The sequence below is a fragment of the Lathyrus oleraceus genome, chromosome 6, assembly GCF_024323335.1.
Source record: "Lathyrus oleraceus cultivar Zhongwan6 chromosome 6, CAAS_Psat_ZW6_1.0, whole genome shotgun sequence".
NCBI lineage: Eukaryota > Viridiplantae > Streptophyta > Magnoliopsida > Fabales > Fabaceae > Lathyrus > Lathyrus oleraceus.
In genome coordinates, this window is record NC_066584.1 from 8,826,941 (window position 1) to 8,850,926 (window position 23,986).

At 39.4% G+C, this 23,986-nt stretch overlaps 1 protein-coding gene across 1 annotated transcript; it reads right to left on the reverse strand.

The window, feature by feature from the left end:
* Positions 1-19,871: 19,871 nt before the first annotated feature.
* On the reverse strand, positions 19,872-23,403 carry LOC127097427 (probable disease resistance protein At4g33300). The gene is made up of 5 exons (XM_051035921.1): positions 22,602-23,403; positions 21,900-22,294; positions 21,211-21,566; positions 20,906-21,111; positions 19,872-20,790 (listed from the first exon to the last, which is right to left on the reverse strand). Exons 1-5 carry the CDS (start codon positions 23,299-23,301, stop codon positions 19,964-19,966), a joined length of 2,484 nt encoding a protein of 827 aa, XP_050891878.1. The 5' UTR covers positions 23,302-23,403; the 3' UTR covers positions 19,872-19,963.
* Between the last annotated feature and the right edge of the window lie 583 nt (positions 23,404-23,986).

The following is a 23,986-nucleotide window of genomic DNA, read 5'->3' on the forward strand; positions in this document are numbered from 1 at the left end:
GTGTGAAAAATGTTTTGCAAAATGAGAATTTAACTTTGTAATGATTCTTGCATGAATGTATACAAAGTGGTTATCTCGTTTTAATTTAGAAAATAGTTTAGAAAAATATAACTCGACAATGATCCTAGTGCGGACGTATGCTAAGTGGTGACTTTCCAAAAAGATGTTTGAAAGGTGTGAGGTGAAAAGTATATTTTTTTGGTTGTGAATGAGCAATTTAGGTTATACCTGTCCGAGGTCTTTCCGGGCATTTCCTATCCTTATGAGGGTAAAACTGTCCTTACTATTGAGAAGTAAGTAGTTTTATCCTTGGGATGTAGAAGGGTCATCGTAGGGTCATTGACAGGTCATTGAAGGCAACAGTTGTGAGGATACCTTAGCATTCGAAGGGACGATCATCATTTAACCGTAGGCTATACCGAAGGGTCATCGAGGGACGAAATCGTATTTCCGAAGGCAACATCCGAGGGACTATGATGATTTTACCGAAGGGTCTTTGCTAAGGATATCCCCATATTCGCGGGACATGACCGTTATACCGTAATACCGTAAGGCAGCAAAGAGAGGTCCAAGATCACTTATTTAAAGGTCATATTTTAAAGTCAATTAAGTAATTAAGTCCATACTAAAATCAATGCATTAAAATTAATATATTAAAATTAAGACATTAAAATTAACACATTAAAATTAACTAGGCCACTTAGGGCGAGTCTCCACAAGGGTATCCCACAAATAAAGTGGAAGACCTAAACAGCAATCTTTTCCTGGGACATATGAACCTTTGCAAAATTCAGCAAACGGGTTAGAATACCAAATCAGGGTGCAATCGAGAGTTGCACCAAAGTAATAGGTAACCAAAGCATGGTTATGATAAAACAGCGGCATCCATTACAACAATTCAAAGTATCCAGGCAGACTTAAGTTACATGCAAAGCCTCAAATATATTTATGAATCTCAATTATGATATCACATGTGAATTAGGAACATAAAGCGATAATAGTAACGCAAACCTGTTTGCACTTGAGTCGCAACCTTGAATTGGCCGATCGGATAGAATTGAGCGGAGGTGACCTTGCTGCCGCCGTAAGATTAGATTCGGTAAAAAGGCATGCAATAGTTTCCGTTGTAGAAACTATTGTGCAAAAAGAATCAACTAAATACCCAAAAGGGAATCAGGAATTGCAAAAGAAATAGTGTAGCACTTGTAAAACACAATGCCTAAGCTGCTGGAAAAGAAGAGAAAATGCAAAGGCGAAAACGGCAAAGGAAAAAGAAATCTCGGCCAGAGCCCCCTTTTTAGGTTTTCAAGGTGGCTATTTATATTGTTGTCATTAGGTCATGCCTGCTGCCAAAAAAAGGTCTTCAACGCGCGCGTGGATATAGGGCCCAACGGATCTTCAAGTCTCCGAAGCATTATCTGCGCCCAAAAAGTAGGGGAATGGTGTGACGTTCGTCACACCATGTGTGACGCCCGTCACAGGGGTGTGCGAGGCGTGACGCTCGTCACAGCCTCTGTGACGCTCGTCACAGATGCCACACCCGTGTTCTTGTACTTTGGGTTGGGCTTTGCTGTTTGGTCCGTTTTCTTTCCTTTTGTACCCCTTTTCCTCCACTTCCAAATAAACCACTTTCATATTATCACTAGGTGAGCGTGTAGCGAGTAGGCCAGTTTGGGTCATTCGCGAGCTGGGCCTTAGTTCCTTTAAGTGTCATAAAAATGAGTCGGAGTGCCCTGAAATGTCTTGAAATATTAATAGGCAAATTTTGGGGTATGACAGCTGCCCCTGTTCAATATTCTTGAGCCGAGAGAGTAGAATGGTATGTGCCGCTCGTGGTCTAGAGGTGAAAGATTATTGAACACTAGAATGCCCCAAAATTTTGCACTTGCCAATTAGTCTTGGTGGAGATGGGCTTAAAGATACCATCCAAGAAACTTGCTGAGGAGATTTCCAGATTGTGTCGTACATTAGACGATATCTAGAGACATGGGTGTCAACCGGGTCATACATCAGACCGTATAGTGAATCCTCCATTATGCTGTTGACTTCGTCGGGGAGTCAGAGTATGCTATACTGCTGGGGATAAGGGATCAGAATGGATCATACATTAGACCGTGTCTGAAGACCAGAGTGGGCTGTCCATTAGGCAGATGACTTTGCTGAGGATGAAAAATCAGAACGGATCGTACGCTAGATTGTATCTGAGTTGAAGATCCAAATGGGTCTTATGATAGACTGTATTGGAGTTGCAGGATGAGCCGTCCATTAGGCTGAATCTGATGATAAAAGGGGGTAGTCGTACACTAGACTACACTTCAGAAATGTACCGTACACTAGGTAGCATCTGAGGAGACAAAGGTCTTAATTGGGTCGTACATTAGACCGTATCAGAGCAGAATGAGCCGTCCATTAGGCCGAATCTGATGATAAAAAAAAAGGGGGTAGTCATACACTAGACTACACTTCAGAAATGTACCGTACACTAGGTAGCATCTGAGGAGACAAAGGTCTTAATTGGGTCGTACATTAGACCGTATCAGAGCAGAATGAGCCGTCCATTAGGCCGAATCTGATGATAAAAAAGGGGGTAGTCGTACACTAGACTACACTTCAGAAATGTACCGTACACTAGGTAGCATCTGAGGAGACAAAGGTCTTAATTGGGTCGTACATTAGACCGTCTTGAAATAGTTGAAGGAATCATATGTTGGGCTGAATCAGAATGAACCGTATGTTAGGCTGTATCTGATAATATCTGTACATGTTGTACTTGCAATAAATGTCTGGGATGGGCTTAAAGATGCCATCGTTAGGAAGATACTGAACTGTAGTCAGAATGAATGTCCCGGGAATTGTATCTGAGATACATATCTGGATCTTGTACATAATTGATAGAGGTGTCTGTCTGAATGAATATTCCCGTGAATTGCATCTGGAATATGTATCTGAATCTTGTCTGTGATTGATAAAGGCGTCTGCCTGGATGAGCCTTTTACTTTGACTATATCAGGAGGATAATTAACCTGCAAAGAAAGGTTAGCTTTATGCCATGTCATGATGCATGAGATGTTTTATGCTTTCGAAAATAAATGCGAATGTTGTATGCATGTGAAATGATGTAAGGAATGAGTTATGCGTATGAGAAGTTCTGCTTGGAGACTCTACTGGGGAAAATAAATCCCCATCTACTGATTGGAGATATTTGTGTCGATGACCCTTTCTCGGCTGGGGATGCTTGATTTCTGTCTGATGGTGGAAATATTCAACAGAGCCTGGCTGGGGATGGATGAGATGATCAATCTGTCTGATGGTGCCAACCTCTGTTGGGGGATAGCTGGCTGTGCCGGGGAATACTGCCCACTTCTTCTGGGGAAGAACAGGCTTGCTGGGGGAAGAGAATTGGTAGTGGACTCATCGGGAGCATGATTAGACCTTATCCTCGATCCCAAAGTCTTGTAGTAACTGCTATTGCTATTCTATGTACGTATTTTTGATAAACATTGATCATATTCAAATGCACATATTAATTCAAATTAAATCAATGGACGTTTACGCAAACAAGACGGAAAAAGTAAAAAAACAAAAATATCTTTTTTGCAAGAAGGTTGTATTGATTTTGAAAGGAGGCCTATAAACAGGCAATTTGTGTACAAGGAGACAGAAATCCTGGTAAGAGGAAATTGTCGAAACAAAGAGAAAACTATGCAGAAAAAGTCCTATTGATTTTAAGTCTACTACGGCCATTATGTCTTCAAGCATCTCATCCTCTGCTGTCGGATAGAAGTGATTGGCTTGGTCAGTCCCTTGAACTTGGATGAAAGTTGACTGAAAACGGGACATAGTCATACGCTTTAATCCCTAACTTTTGCCTGGACCGCCTTTTCAGGTTTTCAGTCCAACAGGATACCCTTTTTTTGCCCAAGCCGCCTTTTCAGGTTTTCGACTTGCCGGGTGTACATCTTTTATATATATATCCCTAATTTTTGCCCGAACCCTTTTGGTTCGCCGGGATGCCCTTACTTTTGCCTAGATACGTCGATCTAGCGGGTCTTTTTTATGCGTAGTATTTTTTAACTATGTCCGCGTTCACGGGATGTGGGAAGTCTTCACCATCCATTGTAGCAAGTATCATGGCTCCACCAGAGAATACCTTCTTAACTATAAATGGCCCTTCGTAAGTGGGAGTCCATTTGCCTCTGGGATCACCTTGGGGTAGAATGATACGCTTGATCACCAAGTCGCCAATTTGATACACCTGTCTCTTGACTCTTTTGTTAAATGCCTGGGTCATGCGCTTCTGATATATCTGTCCATGACAAACAGCCGCAAGTCTCTTCTCATCGATCAAGTTTATCTGATCGAGTCGTGTCTGAATCCATTCATCTTCATCTAAGCCCGCCTCTTTCATGATCCTTAGGGAGGGAATCTGAACTTCCACTGGTAAAACGGCTTCCATTCCATAGACTAAAGAGAAAGGAGTTGCCCCTGTCGAAGTGCGTACTGAAGTGCGATAACCGTGAAGGGCAAACGGTAACATCTCATGCCAGTCTTTGTATGTTACCGTCATCTTTTGTATGATCTTCTTGATATTCTTATTAGCAGCTTCTACGGCGCCATTCATCTTTGGCCGGTACGGAGAAGAGTTGTGATGCTTAATTTTGAACTGCGTGCAGAGTTCAGTAATCATCTTGTTGTTCAAATTAGTACCATTATCAGTGATAATTCTTTCAGGGATGCCATATCGACAAATAAGACTATTCTTGATGAACCGTGCCACCACATTCTTGGTGACAGAAGCGAATGAGGCCGCCTCTACCCACTTTGTGAAGTAATCAATAGCGACGAGAATGAAGCGATGTCCATTGGAAGCCGTAGGTTTAATCTCTCCGATCATATCGATGCCCCACATTGCAAATGGCCAAGGAGCTGTCAACACGTTCAATGGAGCAGGAGGCACATGTACTTTGTCCGCATAGATCTGACACTTGTGACAGGTTCTGGAGTGACGGTGGCAATCCGCTTCCATGGTAGACCAATAATACCCTGATCTCAGAATCTTCTTGGCCATTGTATGTCCATTAGAATGAGTCCCAAAAATACCGTCATGCATGTCTTCCATAATCCTTTCTGCTTCCTTTTTATCCACACAGCGAAGCAGAGTCGAATCATGATTACGTTTGTATAACACTCCGTTACTCAGAAAGAATTTAGCGGAGAACTTCCTCAAGAATTTTCTGTCCTTGATGGATGCCCCTTCAGGGTATTCCTGAGCTTCTAAATATCTTCTTACGTCGTGGAACCAAGGTTTCTCCTGTACCTTCTCCGTGTTAAGTCCATAACAGTAAGCTGGTTCATCTGACCGTCCGATGGCAATCATGGGAGCTTCGCTGCCCCACCTGACTCTGAACATAGATGACATGGTAGCTAATGCGTCTGCCAACTGGTTTTCCTCTCGTGGAATATGTTCAAATGTTACCTCTTCAAAGTATGGGATTAATGTCATCACCTGCTCTCGATAAGGGATGAGATTTGGATGTTTAGTATCCCATTCCCCGTTGATTTGACTGATTACCAAGGCCGAATCTCCGTACACACTCAAAAACTTGATTCGCCAATCTATAGCAGCTTTGAGTCCAAAAATACATGCTTCATACTCAGCCATATTATTGGTACAATGGAAACATAGTCTAGCCGTGAGAGGTGTATGGTAACCTCCGGGAGAAATGAGTACAACCCCAACACCATGGCCCAATGCATTAGAAGATCCATCAAAGACCATAGTCCATCGGGATCCCCATTCGGGTCCTTCATCTGGTTTAGGTTTTCCATTATCAGTAACAAGCATGACATCCTCATCTGGGAACTCAAAATTCATAGATTGGTAATCGTCCACCGCTTGATGAGCCAAATGATCAGCTAGCACGCTTCCTTTGATTGCTTTCTGGGTAGTGTACTGGATATCGTACTCTGTTAAGATCATCTGCCATCTCGCTATTCTTCCGGAGAGGGCAGGCTTCTCGAACATGTATTTGATGGGATCCATCCTAGAAATCAACAAAGTGGTCTGATTCAACATATACTGTCTTAGTCGGCGAGCAGCCCAGGCCAAAGCACAGCAAGTTCTCTCGAGCAGTGAGTATCTTGTTTCACAGTCGGTAAACTTTTTGCTCAGGTAGTATATGGCATGCTCTTTTCGACCAGACTCGTCATGTTGCCCCAATACGCACCCCATTGAATTTTCTAACACGGTCAAATACATGATTAGAGGTCTTCCTTCAACTGGTGGTATCAGAATCGGAGGTTCCTGGAGATATTTCTTGATTTTGTCAAAAGCTTCTTGACATTCCTCATTCCATATCATCTTTTGATTTTTCCTCAGTAGCTTGAAGATGGGTTTGCAAGTAGCGGTCAAGTGGGAGATAAATCGAGCAATGTAGTTCAAGCGTCCCAAGAAACCTCTGACTTCTTTCTCCGTACGGGGAACTGGCATTTCTTGAATAGCCTTCACTTTAGCCGGGTCAACCTCGATTCCTTTACCGCTGACAATAAAGCCCAAGAGTTTACCGGATCTCACTCCAAAAGTGCATTTGTTTGGATTCAATCTCAACTTGTACTTCTTCAACCTCTCGAACAGTTTGTATAAGTGATCGAGATGTTCTTCTTCAGTATGAGATCTAGCTATCATGTCATCCACATATACTTCTATCTCATGATGAATCATATCATGGAACAAAACCACCATAGCACGCTGGTACGTTGCCCCGGCGTTCTTTAGACCAAATGGCATTACTTTATAACAGAACGTGCCCCATTGCGTCACAAACGTAGTCTTCTCCATGTCCTCAGGCGCCATCTTAATCTGGTTGTAACCCGAGAATCCATCCATGAATGAGAATACTTTGTGTTGAGCGGTGTTATCTACCAGAACATCAATGTGCGGGAGCGGAAAGTCGTCTTTGGGACTTGCTTTATTCAGGTCTCGGTAATCTACGCACATTCGCACCTTACCATCCTTCTTTGGCACAGGCACCACATTAGCAACCCATTGAGGATAAGAAGTAACGGCTAGGAAACCGGCATTGAATTGTTTCATAACCTCGGCTTTGATTTTCTCAGACATTTCGGGACGCATGCGGCGAACCTTTTGCTTGACAGGACGGCAGTCTTCCTTCGTAGGCAGCCGATGCACCACTATATTAGTATCCAACCCGGGCATGTCTTCATAAGACCAAGCAAAAACCTCCACATAGTCGTGCAACATCTGGATCAACCTTATTTTCACACTACTTTCCAAATCTGCTCCTATTTTGACTTCTTTTCTGTCTACCTCAGTACCCAGGTTTACGATTTCGAGGGACTCTTCATGCGGCTGTAGAGTCCTTTCCTCTTGCAGTAACAATCTGGCAAGCTCTCCAGGGACTTCACAATCTTCCTCACTTCCATCTTCGGCTTGATAGATCGGATTTTCAAAGTCATAATGAATAGTAGCGGAATTATTATCAGTAGGATCCAGAGTGGATACGGATCTGCAATTTGTTACGTGAGTGTGTGTAAGAAAGCATAGCTTGTTCGAAAGACGACAGGAAAAAATAAAGAGCGCAATATTTGAATGCGAAAAAGTCCATTGATTTATTGAATATGAATATGCTTATGAAATGACAAAACCCTTAACAAATTAGCTATTGTGCCCCGGGCGTAGACACAATGCTTTAAGAGGTTCAATTGAAAAATAAAGATTTGCAATACTAAATGGACAATAACAATTACTCCTGACTAAAGGAAATCGGGATAGTGTCTTCAGCCTTCCAATTATTGAGTCCGTCGCCAATTGTTGGGTAGATCCAATTATCCAGGTCGCCATCACTGTCAGCATCTTCTACAGCATTGATTTGATCTTTGACCATCTTTTCAGAGTTGAATCCCAGACCAGCTTTGTCAGACTTGTACGGTACGTTGATCATTTGACCCCAGCCAGTACAGCCACCATTTTCGACCACAGCTTGAGCATCTTTCAGAGAAATCATAGCAGGAGGAGCACGAATAACCTTGGGCACACAGGGAGTTGGCTTAAGGACAGGATCGGGCGGAGAAACCACTTCAAATGACTGAGTTGGAGTCTCGAAGAATTCACCATCCATCTCAACGTATCTGAAGGTATGCACACTACTGACAATGTATTCTTCTTCCCCACACACAGTGACAATCTTACCCTCTATCGGATATCTCAACTTTTGATGGAGAGACGAAGCTACAGCACCTGCCCCATGAATCCAAGGGCGTCCCAGTAAGCAGGAATAGGCAGGACGAATGTTCATTACATGGAAGGTAGTATTGAAGACTTGAGGTCCTATCTTGATAGGGAGGACTACTTCGCCATGGACAACACTCTTCGCACCATCGTAAGCACGTACCACAATATCACTAGGCTTCAATTCAATGCCTTTACAGTCAAGTTTATCGAGCACGACTTGCGGTAGCACATTCAAGGAAGAGCCATTATCAATCAACACATGAGCCAAAGTGATTCCCTTACACTCAATAGAAATATGCAGGGCCTTGTTGTGATCTTTTCCTGCTGGTGTCAGGTCAGCATTGGAAAAACCTAGGCCGTCGTCAACAGTCAGGTTAACAACATAGTTTTCGAACTGATTGGCGGAGGTCTCTTGAGGTACATGGGCAGTCTTCAGGAATTTCATCAAAGCATGGGCATGAGATTCAGAGGATAACAACAAGGACAACATCGAGATTTTGGAAGGAGTATGCCCCAACTGTTCTACCACATCGAAATCACTCTTGCGGATGATTTTCAGCATTTCTTCCATTTCTCGTTTGGCAACATCTTCAGTAGTAGCTTCGATCGGTGTCTCTGACTGAGAAGGGTTGACTGGTTCTTTTCCTCGGTTTTCGGGAACCGGAGGTGAGATCTCTGGAGAGAAGATCCTTCCGCTTCGAGTAGCTTTACTAGTCCCAACAATGTCATTAGGATTAGCAGAATTGCCAACTTGCTTTACACCATGGATGTAAACATCACCTCCATAATTCCACGGAATAGCTTTGCTTGAGGAATACGGGATCGGGCCAGGTGCAGTAATGATCAGGGGAGCTACTCTGGGCTCAGCAATAATCTTTACAGGTATTCTGGGAGCAGTAATCTTCACTGGAATTTTGGACCTCGCAATCACAGATACTTCTTCAATAGGGTTTTCTGCCTTAGAAACCCTTTCAAAGAGGATTGTACGATCGTCCATCAGTCGTTGGATACCATTCTTCAACTTCAGACAGTCCTTGGGCCGGAGTATGCAAAGATTGCAATCTTCAGTACAACCTGGAAATAAACCAGCTTGCAATAAATTCCTCTTTATGATCGGGAGAGGAGATGTTAAGTCCGCTACAGTAGTGATGAGAGAACCGTCATCGAGAGCATTAACAGCTTTGTCATGATTAGGCATAGGAGCAGTGATGACATTAGGAGTCTCCGGAGGCTCGAACTCAATTTCTCCAGCTTCGATCATATCCTGAATCTTATTCTTCAATGGCCAGCAGTCGTTTGTATCGTGCCCGGGGCTATCGGAGTGATACGCACACCTGGCATTGGGATTATAACGAGAAGAGGAAGTGTTGGGATTTGTAGGAGGATCTCTGAGGGTGATCAAATTTGCCTTTAGCATTCCCTGCAGTGCCTGTGCCAAGGTCATATTGATCCTGGTGAACTGCCTTCTTGGTCTGTCTTGTCTTTGTTGGAAGTTCTGAGATGGCGGTGCTGCGATCGTCACTGCTCCAACGGCGTGGTCACCATTTTTCTTATTATGATTCTTCTGACCATACACCGCATTCGATTCATTCTTCCCATGGTAGGACTTTTTGCTGCTTGTAGAAGTAGCTGCCTGTAACTTCCCACTCCGAATGCCGCTCTCCACCCGTTCGCCTGTCAGTATAAGTTCAGTGAAACCTGATGAAGAACTCCCCAGTAGGTGGCTGTAGAATGGGCCAGTCAGGGTACCCATGAACAGGTCTACTAATTCTCGGTCAGTCATAGGGGGCTTGACTCTGCCAGCCAAATCTCTCCATTTCTGAGCATACTCTTTGAAGCTTTCTTTAGATCCCATGGCCATGTTCTGCAACTGTAGCCGAGTAGGTGCTAATTCAGAATTGTACTGGTACTGCTTATAGAAAGCCGTTGCTAAATCAGTCCAGGTGCGGATGTCAGAGCTCTCGAGCTGATAATACCATTCCAATTGAGTGCCAGACAGACTTTCTTGGAAGAAGTGGATCCACAGTTTCTTATCAGTGGTATGCGGCTGAATCTTTCTCACATAGGCCCTTAGATGCATCTGAGGACAAGACGCACCATCATACTTAGTGAAAGTGGGGATTTTGAATTTGCGGGGAATGGTCACATCGGAGACCAGACCCAGACTTTCGAAATCCAGACCAGGTGTCTTCTGACCCTCCATGGCTAGCATGCGTTCTTCCAGCAGTTTGTACTTATCATCTCTTGGAGAGTACTGTTCATTTTCATACTCTTCATCTTCATCCTCAGGGTTAGAGAAATCAGGATTCTCCTCCTCTGAATCAATTTCCGCCCCCTCTTCTGGACCATTCGGGATTCCAAATTTGATTCCCGTAGCCTGTCCTTTACGCCTTCTGCCCGGGTTAATGAAGCTCACAGCTTTCTTGTCCTTCTTCTTTTCGGCCAAAAGAGCCTTCAGTTCCTCCTGCCCCTTGGATAAGCTTAGCATCATCTCCTTGAACTGAGCATTCTGAGTCTGGAGATCTTTGACAGTTTGCTCGAGATCCATTTTTCTGTTTGCAATTGGCAGACCGTGAGAATATGGTCCTTTAGAATACCTGTTATGCAATGTTATGTTATGTGATGCAATGCATGAAATGTTTTCAAGGACTTTTGGAATTTAACTTTGCATAAATCACCAACAAGAGAGAAATGTTTATTGCTACTTTTTTAATCAATGTTCATTACAAAAGGAATGATAATAAAAATACAATGAAAGCTCAAGTCTCCCAGGGGCGACTTCTTTTTGGGCGAAGATACGCATTGAGTCTTCGTTCCTCATTAAGCTGACTGGTAAGTTCTAACACTTTCTTCCTTTCTGTGACGAACTGAGTCTCGAAAGTATCCCTTTCTTCTCTCAACTGGATCCAGGATCTCTTTAGTTCCTCAATGTTGGTAGGCATATCTGGATAAGGAATGATCTGAGGAGCACCTCCTTCAGCTTCAGGTTCGACAATCTGAGGTCCGATTGCAAGATATGGCATGACAAGTTCGCGAGCTCTGGCGCGTACCCATCTAAGATAAGGTTCCATAGGAATAGAATTTTTCTTGTCTAAATTGCTTCTTTTCACCATGCCCCAAGCTCGTACAAACTTTTGACGGAGATTTTGAGGGTCATTGTCATAGTCAAACACTATACCTTGAACAATTATTTCATGCGGACCATCCCTTCGAGCATACCCAAACTGACGTAGGGCTAAGGCAGGATTATAAGTAATACCTCCTCTTATCCCCATGAGGGGTACGTTAGGGAATTCTCCACAACGGTCGATGATGATAACATTTTCTCTGAGGTTAGAACACCAACGGATGTCCGAATGGGAGAGTGCCATTATCCTTTGAGACCACTTCAGATTTTGATCATTCTTCAAGATTGATTGAGGAAGGTGCGAAATAAACCACCTAGACAACAAAGGTATGCAACACATGAGAGTCCCTTGCTTCTTCATAGTACGAGTGTGAAGGGAATGCAAGACATCTCCAAGCAAGGTAGGCACAGGGTTATGAGTGAGGAATATCTTAATAGCATTCATGTCTATGAATTGGTCTGGATTAGGGAATAACACCAAACCATAGATTAGCAATGCTAGAACATCTTCAAAAGCATGGACATTCATCACTTTTAGGAATTCTCGGGCCTTACTTATCAGAAATTTGGCAAGTAAACCTTTAATTCCACTTCTTGTTACCCAATTAGTTTCAATGTCGGACTTTGTCATGTGTAAAGCTGCGGCAACTTCTTCGGCTTTTGGCATCTTTTCTAAACCACTGAAAGGCATTTGATCCAGGATAGGTATCCCAAGCAGCTGGGAGAATTCTTCTAATGTGGGTACCAACTGATAATCTGGGAAGGTGAAGCAATGATGCTTAGGATCGAAGAACTGGAATAGGACTCTCATCATATCTTCTTTGAAACCAGTGGTAACCAGATTGAGGAGATGACCATGTTTCTTGCTGAACTGAGCATGATCGGGAAGTTCTGACACTAAATCCTTGAGTTGAGGAGAGATTGCTACAAAATTGATCCGGATGGTCTTCCTGGAAGCCATAACCTGTTCAACAGAGCAAAGCTAAATTCCTAAGTCCTTGAAATGGTTAGTATGATGATGTTATGATGTTATGATGTTATGCAAGCACAAGCATGTCACACAACGATTATTCCTAGGTTTTAAGGCTTGCATGAGTTCCATAGGTAAGTACCCTCCCCACTGAAGTTTGGTTGGTTCAACCTGTCCTAGAATAGTAACTGGGTTCTAGAAGGATCTCAGATCATCGACCTTTCTTTGGGTCCACTTCAGTGCAACACCAAGTGGTCGACCGAAGCTTTCCTAAAGTCCAATCTCAAAGAGTGTAGCATCGAGTATCAACCAACCTCAGTCGGAACCGAGGTCAGTTATCTCACTACTTTCTAATGGCTAGGATGAGTCAATTAGGGTTCTAAAGGTCTGGTTAATGCTTTGATGACACCACGCGGAAGCCAAATTTTTCCTCAAATAACATGAGGACCATCAGGACAACCAAAGTGTCACATTAACCGTAGCTATCATTTTAACCATTCCAGTATACGCCGGATAGTCGCGATGATCTATTGCTACTTACCTAAGGTACACTAGATCCGGGTGTAGGATCTTTCACTCAAAGCCCCCCTTAAAAGAAGGAATAATAAAACATAAATGATTTTTTTTTTGTTTTTTAAGATGGACCTCTCTTTGCTTCCCCAGTGGAGTCGCCAGTTCTGTCATACGGTGAACTGGACTTTATCGGATTTGTAATCGCAATGTCGCGGTTAGCAAGAGTCGCCACCGACTTTTCTTTTATCCCATAAGGAAAGGTGGAAAAGAACAGGAAAGACCTTAATTTTAAATTCTTAGGTTCGGGAGGTACTTTATACAAAGGGAAGGTATTAGCACCCTTTGTATCCATGGTTATCCATGGGCTCTTAATTGCTCAATCATTTATGTTTTCTAGTTTGAAAAAGGTGGTTGAGAAAGGTGTGAAAAATGTTTTGCAAAATGAGAATTTAACTTTGTAATGATTCTTGCATGAATGTATACAAAGTGGTTATCTCGTTTTAATTTAGAAAATAGTTTAGAAAAATATAACTCGACAATGATCCTAGTGCGGACGTATGCTAAGTGGTGACTTTCCAAAAAGATGTTTGAAAGGTGTGAGGTGAAAAGTATATTTTTTTGGTTGTGAATGAGCAATTTAGGTTATACCTGTCCGAGGTCTTTCCGGGCATTTCCTATCCTTATGAGGGTAAAACTGTCCTTACTATTGAGAAGTAAGTAGTTTTATCCTTGGGATGTAGAAGGGTCATCGTAGGGTCATTGACAGGTCATTGAAGGCAACAGTTGTGAGGATACCTTAGCATTCGAAGGGACGATCATCATTTAACCGTAGGCTATACCGAAGGGTCATCGAGGGACGAAATCGTATTTCCGAAGGCAACATCCGAGGGACTATGATGATTTTACCGAAGGGTCTTTGCTAAGGATATCCCCATATTCGCGGGACATGACCGTTATACCGTAATACCGTAAGGCAGCAAAGAGAGGTCCAAGATCACTTATTTAAAGGTCATATTTTAAAGTCAATTAAGTAATTAAGTCCATACTAAAATCAATGCATTAAAATTAATATATTAAAATTAAGACATTAAAATTAACACATTAAAATTAACTAGGCCACTTAGGGCGAGTCTCCACAAGGGTATCCCACAAATAAAGTGGAAGACCTAAACAGCAATCTTTTCCTGGGACATATGAACCTTTGCAAAATTCAGCAAACGGGTTAGAATACCAAATCAGGGTGCAATCGAGAGTTGCACCAAAGTAATAGGTAACCAAAGCATGGTTATGATAAAACAGCGGCATCCATTACAACAATTCAAAGTATCCAGGCAGACTTAAGTTACATGCAAAGCCTCAAATATATTTATGAATCTCAATTATGATATCACATGTGAATTAGGAACATAAAGCGATAATAGTAACGCAAACCTGTTTGCACTTGAGTCGCAACCTTGAATTGGCCGATCGGATAGAATTGAGCGGAGGTGACCTTGCTGCCGCCGTAAGATTAGATTCGGTAAAAAGGCACGCAATAGTTTCCGTTGTAGAAACTATTGTGCAAAAAGAATCAACTAAATACCCAAAAGGGAATCAGGAATTGCAAAAGAAATAGTGTAGCACTTGTAAAACACAATGCCTAAGCTGCTGGAAAAGAAGAGAAAATGCAAAGGCGAAAACGGCAAAGGAAAAAGAAATCTCGGCCAGAGCCCCCTTTTTAGGTTTTCAAGGTGGCTATTTATATTGTTGTCATTAGGTCATGCCTGCTGCCAAAAAAAGGTCTTCAACGCGCGCGTGGATATAGGGCCCAACGGATCTTCAAGTCTCCGAAGCATTATCTGCGCCCAAAAAGTAGGGGAATGGTGTGACGTTCGTCACACCATGTGTGACGCCCGTCACAGGGGTGTGCGAGGCGTGACGCTCGTCACAGCCTCTGTGACGCTCGTCACAGATGCCACACCCGTGTTCTTGTACTTTGGGTTGGGCTTTGCTGTTTGGTCCGTTTTCTTTCCTTTTGTACCCCTTTTCCTCCACTTCCAAATAAACCACTTTCATATTATCACTAGGTGAGCGTGTAGCGAGTAGGCCAGTTTGGGTCATTCGCGAGCTGGGCCTTAGTTCCTTTAAGTGTCATAAAAATGAGTCGGAGTGCCCTGAAATGTCTTGAAATATTAATAGGCAAATTTTGGGGTATGACAGTAATGATTTGGAGAAGACATTGTTTCGATTTTGACTCCACATGAGAATCATGTTACATTCATACACATCCATTTTCATGGTATAATTTATGAGTTCCACATGAGAAATCAACAAGAAAGGAGAATTTGGATTCCATTGGAGAAATCACCAAAAGGGATGAATTTAATTTTTAGTTTGAAAGAAGTAGTGAGTTGGATATGAACATAAACGTTTACTAGATATGAACATTTTTTTTCTGAGCATAAAGAGAGTTGGATCTGATCATAAAACGTTTTCTAGACTTGAGCATAAAGCATTTCATGATATAGTATTTTCTGTTTAGGCATAAATATTTTTTAATGATGAAGTTAATTTTTGAATATGAATGGGATGATGAGGTTAATTTTTAAAAAAAGTAAATTAATATAAATTAATTTAAAAATATATTTAATAAAAATAAATGTTTTTATTTTAAAATATTTTTTTTTGGATTTTATTGATGTGACAACATTAAAAATTTGTTAAGTTATAAATTGAGAAGTCACCTATACAATTGAGTATGTCATGTGAAGGGGATCATAAAATATAATCTGATAAAAGAGGATTAAAAAATTGATTTTTTTAAAATGAGAACTAAAAAATTATTAAAATTAATATAAAGAAATCAAAACTGCATTTCAGTCTAGAAAATATCATGATCGAAAAATGAGAAAAATATATATTTCATCATTTCTCAGATATTATTATTCTCATGAAAAATCTAATAAAAATATTTATCACACTAATAATAATGTGGATCCAAAATAATTTGGACACCTAACGTTATGTCTTATAATATTTACTAATTAAAAAATATACATAAATTTTGTAAAAATTAACTAAGATTGTTAATAAAAACTAAAATAGTTCTTAAAAACAATAGAAACAACTTGTAATATATATATATATATATATATATATATATATATATATATATATATATATATATATATATATATATATATATATATATATATATATATATTCTTCTAAATATAAACAATTGTTCTTAGCCTACCGACAAATGAGTGGCTATCAACTAAGAACTACAGTCAAGAGTCAAGCATAAATTCTTTTTTTAATTTTTTAATGTCTCAATGTTCAGTGTATCTACTACTAAAGTGATTAAAACAGGCACTTCAAAATAATTGGCAATTGCATTTTCAAATTTTTATCCATTTGAGGTCACATTGATTTTTTTTAAGGTAGTTGGAAAAAGAAATAAATATGACATTTCATATGCTAAAAAGTTCCATTCTTCCTAGTGAAAAAAGTAGGCTTCAAATGAAAAGAAGTGAGCATGCTCCACTCCCACTAAACAATCAAGAAATCACATCACTTGTCAAAAGTTCATTCAACTTGCTTGGATTATTTTCCACTACCACTAAAAAAGTAATCAAGGAACTTCGTGGCATCTCATGGGAATACTGCTCCAAAACAATTATTGAGCAACTATTGTAATGTGTAGATGCAAAAGCCCCCTTGACTCATTTGTCTTTAGATTAAGCCAAGATCCAATATGTATTAAATCATGTCACTTAAGTCATAAGACGATACGGATAATAGTTGATCGGTCATTTAGAGTCTATCATATAAGAGAGTTTGAAAAATCTCTTGATACATGTTCATGAAGACAAATGTCTTAGAAAAGGTTTTAGAACTTTTAAATTTTAAAGCTTGTTCTATAAAGTCAAACTAACAACAGAAACTTAGATACATATAATTACAATCCTTAAACTTCACACTCGTGGCCTCTATTAATTTGATTGTCAGAGTGTTTTCACCAAAGTTTAAATCCTTAGGTCTAATTGAATAATTGATGTCGTATGTGAGAATCGAAGAACTTAACATTTCCACCATATTTTGTCGAAGACAACTGCCAACATGGTCGTTGAAAACCTATGTACTTTGGTTAGTATGAGGCATGTGCCCCTACAACAGGACAAAGCTCGTTTCTTCTACATTGGTGACCGAAACTAGGGTTTGGGTATTGATGTTATAATATTTGTGTTTTACTTCGCCAAAACTCTTGACTACAAAAGATATTTTGTTAAAGGAACTGACAAACTCCCTAATTTAGGCTATATAATCGCAGTCTTGTTTAGGTAGTTCCCAGTCTTCCCAGACCATTCCTTTATGGTTCCTCTTTAATAAGTTTGATGACTAGCACTGACGAAACATATGTGGCAAAGAAGATGTCCCCCCTTCAACAATTCACGACACAATTCGACGATTGATCTCATCATGGGGCATTTTCGTTAAAAGTTCATATGATGATGTACTGATATTTAAAGTATTTTTTTAGGGAATCCATGAAAGTTTTAAAAACTTTCAATGACATATTCAAAATAAATAAGGCATTGAGGATCGTCGGATTTGGCAATTTCTTAGACCAAAGAGAAAATATAAAAGAAAATAGGAATACAATATGGTAATCCCATGTGGGAAAAGATGTGCTTAAAGGCTTGAATATATGTCAAATAGTTGAGATGCAACTATGAGGGCGCCATGGTAATCCCATGTGGGAAAATATATGCTTAAAGGCTTGAATATATGTCAAATAATTGAGATGCAACTATGAGGGCACCACGACAAGTGGTTCAGAATTTTTCGTGAAGTTTTCAAAGGGAAAGGAGAACATCATCTCTTAAATAATTACTTTGTACATGGGTAAAGAATATTCTGGATATTGACTACACACCTTATTTTCGACCGTAGAAACTTCTGCGGCCAAATCTTCAGAGCTCTTAACTTCCAAAAAAAGGATAAAATGAATATAAACCAGGTGACTTGCAGTATATTTCAGGTGTCCCCTGATACTCATTATCTACATAGAGATTCAGAGCAATCGTCCTTTGGTCTATAAGATTAGTCCAACATAGTGGTACTTAATAGTTTTAGTCATATCAGACATGTCCATACGAAGATAAAGAATACGTATAAGGAAGATCCTCATTAACCATTCCACCCTATGTGACCGGTCCAAAGATTTTCCTAAAAAATGTAAGCAAGGTGAAGAATATCTACGGTCCATAATCTGAGCAACTTTAATTTTACAATCTTTACTCCTCAGATGTTAGGGAGGAGGTTGTAGGGTGGTACCACCATCCATGCAGGGGGAGTCATATTATAACCACCAATTTGTGGCCTCAAAATTACATGAAGCCTATACCCACCACAATTAGAGGTAGTTAGTCAATAATAAAATAAGGGAAGAGTCACAATCCACCACAAAAGCCATTGTCACAAGATGTGCCTGAAAAGGTGAAACCATCGTCGAGAATAATCACAAACGTCACAATAGTAAAACACCAATGAGAAAGAACAATGATAGAATTACAATAAATAATACATAAGAAACTCAAGTCGTCGAAAAATATGAAAAAAGGGGTGCACCAACTTACTTGAAAGGAAAGAAAAGTACAACAATGAGAAGAATAATGGAGGTTGTAGAAAATCACATAAAGATTGTTGTAGAACAACAAATATAGTGAGAAATGAAGTTTTCACATAAATACTTTTAGGATTGAATAAGAATAATGTGAGAAAAGTGAAATCACTTAAACTAATTTTATAGACATTTTTTTAATCTTAAGAACCTAAACAATTCAAGATATAACGATTGAAAATCTTAGGATATAAAGGGTCATAAGCATACCAATATGCTTATGTTACGTCAAGGAAAACCTCTATTTATACCGGTCACCCAAGAAAAACCTCATTCTCTTCGAATATCATGATTGTGGTTAGTGCAAAGAAATTAATACTCGCCTCATCCTAGGCCACCTAGCCCTAGAGCTAGGGTCCACATGTCAGATAGAGATGTGCAAATAATAATTCAAATTAGAAAAATGCTAGAATCTATGACAAGAAAAATAATGATGAAGTCCAACGTGATATTTAAACTCTAAAGATTCCTAAGGCTGGTGAAGAACGTTAGTCGTCCATAACGAATGGCTCAAAGCACAGTAGAAGGACTCTGAATCAAGTAAATCGTCTTAGACCAACGAACTCTCAAATGTTCAATTGTCATCTTTCATAGCACAAAATTTGTTGGCATCCTCAACAACGCATGTCATAAGAAGGTCTATGTAATACTCGTCGACAAGCACATGCTTCAGAGAATAAGATAGTTGTGAGGCCAAAAAAAACCAGAACATGTCTCTACGAGCTAGGGATTGTGGAACAATTGTTTCAGACGGAACCAATGTCTAATCCATATCAAATAAGGTCATCCAATTCACAGTTGAATGACTTAAGAAATTGACACTTCATTGAGGCATACTAGATAAAAATTGACCAATCTCTAAAAACTGCAAGATAAGAGAGTCAATGGATTTCTCGACACATGTCCAAGGAGACGAATGTCTCAAATGTCTCAGAGAAAGTTATAGGACATCAAAACCCTAAATGCCCTTCTACAAAATTGAACTAAGAGTGAGAACTCGGTTACGAATAATCAAAAATCCTAAATCTCACTCACAATCCCCCACTTCTAGGAGCCACGAAATTACGACCATCATACTCATCAATGTTCAAATCCTCAAGTTCGACTAAGTCATGTTTAAGATAGTTAATGGAAAGCCTTAAATTATTTTGTTTTATAAATAAACACTTTATGATAATCACTTATACTAGAAGAACTTAATTAAATTGTTTATCCTAAGAGTTTTCCACATTTTGGTTTTCCATTACTTGCGTGATTATTAATGAACTTTAGCAACTTGGTATTTGTCATTATTAAAGACTAACAAAAAAGACTGCCATAATTTTCACCACTTAAAGAGAATAAGTTTATGAAGAAGAAAACTTCCATTAAATACAATTATGAACAACTTTTTACAAAGAATATGGGTACAAACATCACAAGAACACAAGACACCATTCATTCTCTAAGCCATTCCAAATCAAAGTACTGTTCTGACACTTGAACATGAACATTAGGCTTGGCCTTCTCAACATCTTTCCACATACCAAACACTTCCTCATCACAAATTACAAGCCTCAAAGACTTCAACAAAATAGCAGATTGAGGCACATTCTTAATCATGCAGCATTCCCTCATGTCAATCTTTTCCAAACTTGCTAATTTTCCAATCTCTTCAGGAAAACATGACAAGTAAACACATTGCGAAACATCGATATACTTCAATCTAATCATGTCGCAGACGCTAGGAGGAAGCATTTTCAATTTCGGACAAGCGTATAACCGAAGAATCTCGAGAGATCTCAGCGCGCCTAATTCAGCAGGAAGTTGTGCCAAATTGTGGCAATTGGTGAGACTCATGTTTTTGAGAGATTGTATCCTACAAATGCTTGAGGGCAAAGAAGTTACATCATCACAATGATCAAGAGTGATCTCAGAGAGGTTAGGAAAGATTCGAGACAGGTTTACCTCTTTACCCTCTAGATTGTTGTTAATCTTACACAAGACTATAAATAACTTGCCTAAGTTTTCCATGACAATGCCTCCAAATTGAGGGATGGAAACTTTTTCAAGCCATAGGCTTCTCAAGTTTGCCAAATTGTTGAAAACTGAAACATTGTGAAGACAAGCATAGGATGCACTATAGTTTATTACTATTAATGCTCTTAAATTTGGCATTTTATCTATGAAAGGAGGTAAAAAGTAATTCTTGGATGTAAAATTTATAATCAGCACTTCAGCTTTTGGAAATTCAAGTTTAGGCCAATCCATTTCCTTCATTTCGCCTGCAATGTAATATTCATTGGATACATGAATCGAATTAGCCGCAAGAAAAAATAGTATATAATTCATCAGAACGCACTCAAACACAGACACAGACACGCATTTATATCTATATACCTGTGTGAATTGAAACAATTTGTGCCTCGAATGGTTTGTGTTTGCGTCTCATCCATTCTCTGGGGAGCCCGTTCTCTCGTTTTGGCATAACTAATCGCCGGCGTTCATTAATGGTCTCGCGGTTACTCAAATTAAGTGCAAGGTCTCTAAGTACATCATGTTGAGTAACTGAGATCTCAAAGCAACTACTATACATGCCACCAGCACTGATAGATCAAGTTATCAAAATATTTTTAGAATAAATTCCATTCCTCATTGCAAATTAACAATACAAAATCTTTTAAGAACAGTTTCGAGTTGCGTACCGTGCTTCTTTCACCAAGGTGAGAAGATTTTTGTTAGAGAGCTCAACAACAATAGCAAAAGCATCTTTCTCATCAATATCATGGATTTCGACCCACATATTGATGAGAACATCTAGAGGGATTTTTTTATCCTCGGGGAATGAACACAAGTCCAAGAAACATTCCTTGATCTCTTCTCTTAAGTAGTTTATACTTATCGCCATTCTTTCAATCAGGTTGATTTCATGAGATTCTCCAATACTTTGGCCTTGAGATAACCTGTTTTTAACACTTTCCCAAAACATTTCGGTTTGATCTCTCAACGAAGCTCCGATCACTTTTAGCGCCAATGGAAGCTTTTCGCACTCACTCACAACCTATTTCCAATTGAATACTTTTAGAACAACAATCATGGTTCAAAAGAAAACATATAAAAAAAAACAGATAACACACATGATTCGATCACTAGAAACTCAGACACACAACCATGAGGACCAGGGTTTGAACCCTGATGATGGCATACAACCTAACAATATCGGTTTCTGCCAATTGAGATAGGATTTGTGGACTAACTTTATTTTATCTTTTATATAGAAACAATTTATCAATAAGTACTTATATGAGAAGCATTTATGTTGTAAGCACTTAATTAAGTTGTTTATTCTCACAAACTTAAATTACTTTATCTATACGCTGCGAAGTTGTAATACCTGTTTAACCAAATTCTCATTAGCTGTAAAAGGAATCGATTTCTGTCCAAAAGCATGGTGACAGAACAAAGACAAAGCATCCTCTTCACTCAACAATTCAACCTCATAAGTTTCATTGAATATTGTTGGAAATTTGAACCTAGAAACCACAACAAACTTGCAACCTGGTATTCTATACACAAGCTGTTCAAGAACTGAGAGTGACCAAACATCGTCTAGAACAACCAACGTTCTAGCTTCACTTCTGCATTCAAATTGTGGTATCCATTGAGGAACCGCATAATCTGGATTCAAGTTTCTGTTTCCCATGATGTGTCCCCAAATCTTTGTCCTTAGCTGCTCCACATTTGGAGATTGTGAAACAGTTAGAAACAAGATTCTCTCCTTAAAATAACCTGCAAACAGTAACAATTGTTAAAACTTTTGAAACACTTGTAAGACTATTTGGTAGAGCTTATAGAAACAACTACTTATAAGTTGTTTTTAGCTTATTTTCAAAATCTCTTCAAACTAGCTTATGATAACAGTTTGACTTTAGTTTATCTTTTATTACAGAAATAGGTTTTACGTAAGCACTTATACGATAAACACTTATGCTATAAGCACTTAATTAAGTTTGTTTATCCTCGTGATTCTGTCAAATTCACGGTGGTTTCAGACTTCAAAGAAGTTCTTAATGAATAAGAATTGAACTATGCTTACATTTAACTTGTTCATCTCTACAAACCTCTCTAGCAAGAGTAGTTTTCCCAGATCCACCAATCCCACAAACCCCAACAACCCATAAATCCTCTCTTCCAATAACTTTCTCTATAACTTTCTTCTTCCCCAAATCCAAACCAATACTCAAATTCAAATTTCCACAATTACCCTCAACCCAATTCTCATCTTCCTCCATACATGACCTCACAGCTTCCTCCACCCACCCTCCACCTCCAACACCAATCTTCATGGCACCAAAATACTTCTCCAGCTTCCTATTCGACGCGTCCACGCGGTCGAACCGGTCCGCCATCTCGAACCGCACGTGATGCACGTCAGCCAATATATGAGCCTTCATGGGACCTTGCACGAACCGTGAAACGTTCTTCTCAAGCTTATCCATTTTCTTTGCTAGCTGGAGATTCTTGTACACGTTCCACCGGCTTGAGGAGAGGACTTTTTGAGAGAGTTCGACGCCTGAACGGAGAATCTCCGAGAAACGGTCGAGCTGAAACTGTCTATGCTCCGGTAACTTGACGCCGGTGTATTTGATTTCTTGTATTGTGGGGAGGATTTCGTTGATGCAAGATTTGAGTTCTGCGCTTGCTCTGCATAGAAGAGGCTCTCGAGATATGGTTATGAGCATTTTGAGAAGCTCCGTCGCTATCTCGCCGGCGGCGAAGAAATCGTTCAGTGCCATTGTTACGCACTTGTTGATTTTCGTTTCGTTATTGGTTGTTTTATATAATATGTTTGTTCTGATGTGCTACCTGACTATAATACCCTTGCTATTTCTAACATGTGGTTAATCTTAGTGTTGAGAAAATTGGATATAACAAGCAAATCAGCATGACTATTGACTATAATCAATAATCATTTGTTTCAAGAATTCATACTTAGTTACACATATATTATTGTATTTGTAAAGTAAAATAAATTACTTAAAAGTGATATATTAAAATAGTAATGAGAGGAATAAATGAAAAATAAAATAAATATTTCAATAAAAATGAAAGAAAGTATTTTGCTATGCCGATAATCGTAGGTTTAAATCTAATTGGAATTTTTTTAAATGGTTACTGACTAAGAGGTTTCACTCATGGAAATGCAGATATGTTAATTTGGATGATCGAATTGTTCTTCTAAATTTTGTGTTTAATATTATCTATATCTTCTTTCTATCCTTCTTGAAGTTGTATGTGATAGTTTGAAAGAAGCTTTTGTTAAGATTTAAAGAAGACTCATTTGAACAAGAGTGAAGAGAGAATCTAAGATCTATGGGCTCAAGTGAGACATTGTCTATAAACCTAAAAGTAAGGGGTGGGTGTTGGGAGTTAAGGACCTGCAACTAGTTTATCTAGTCATTTTGACTAAATGGATATAGA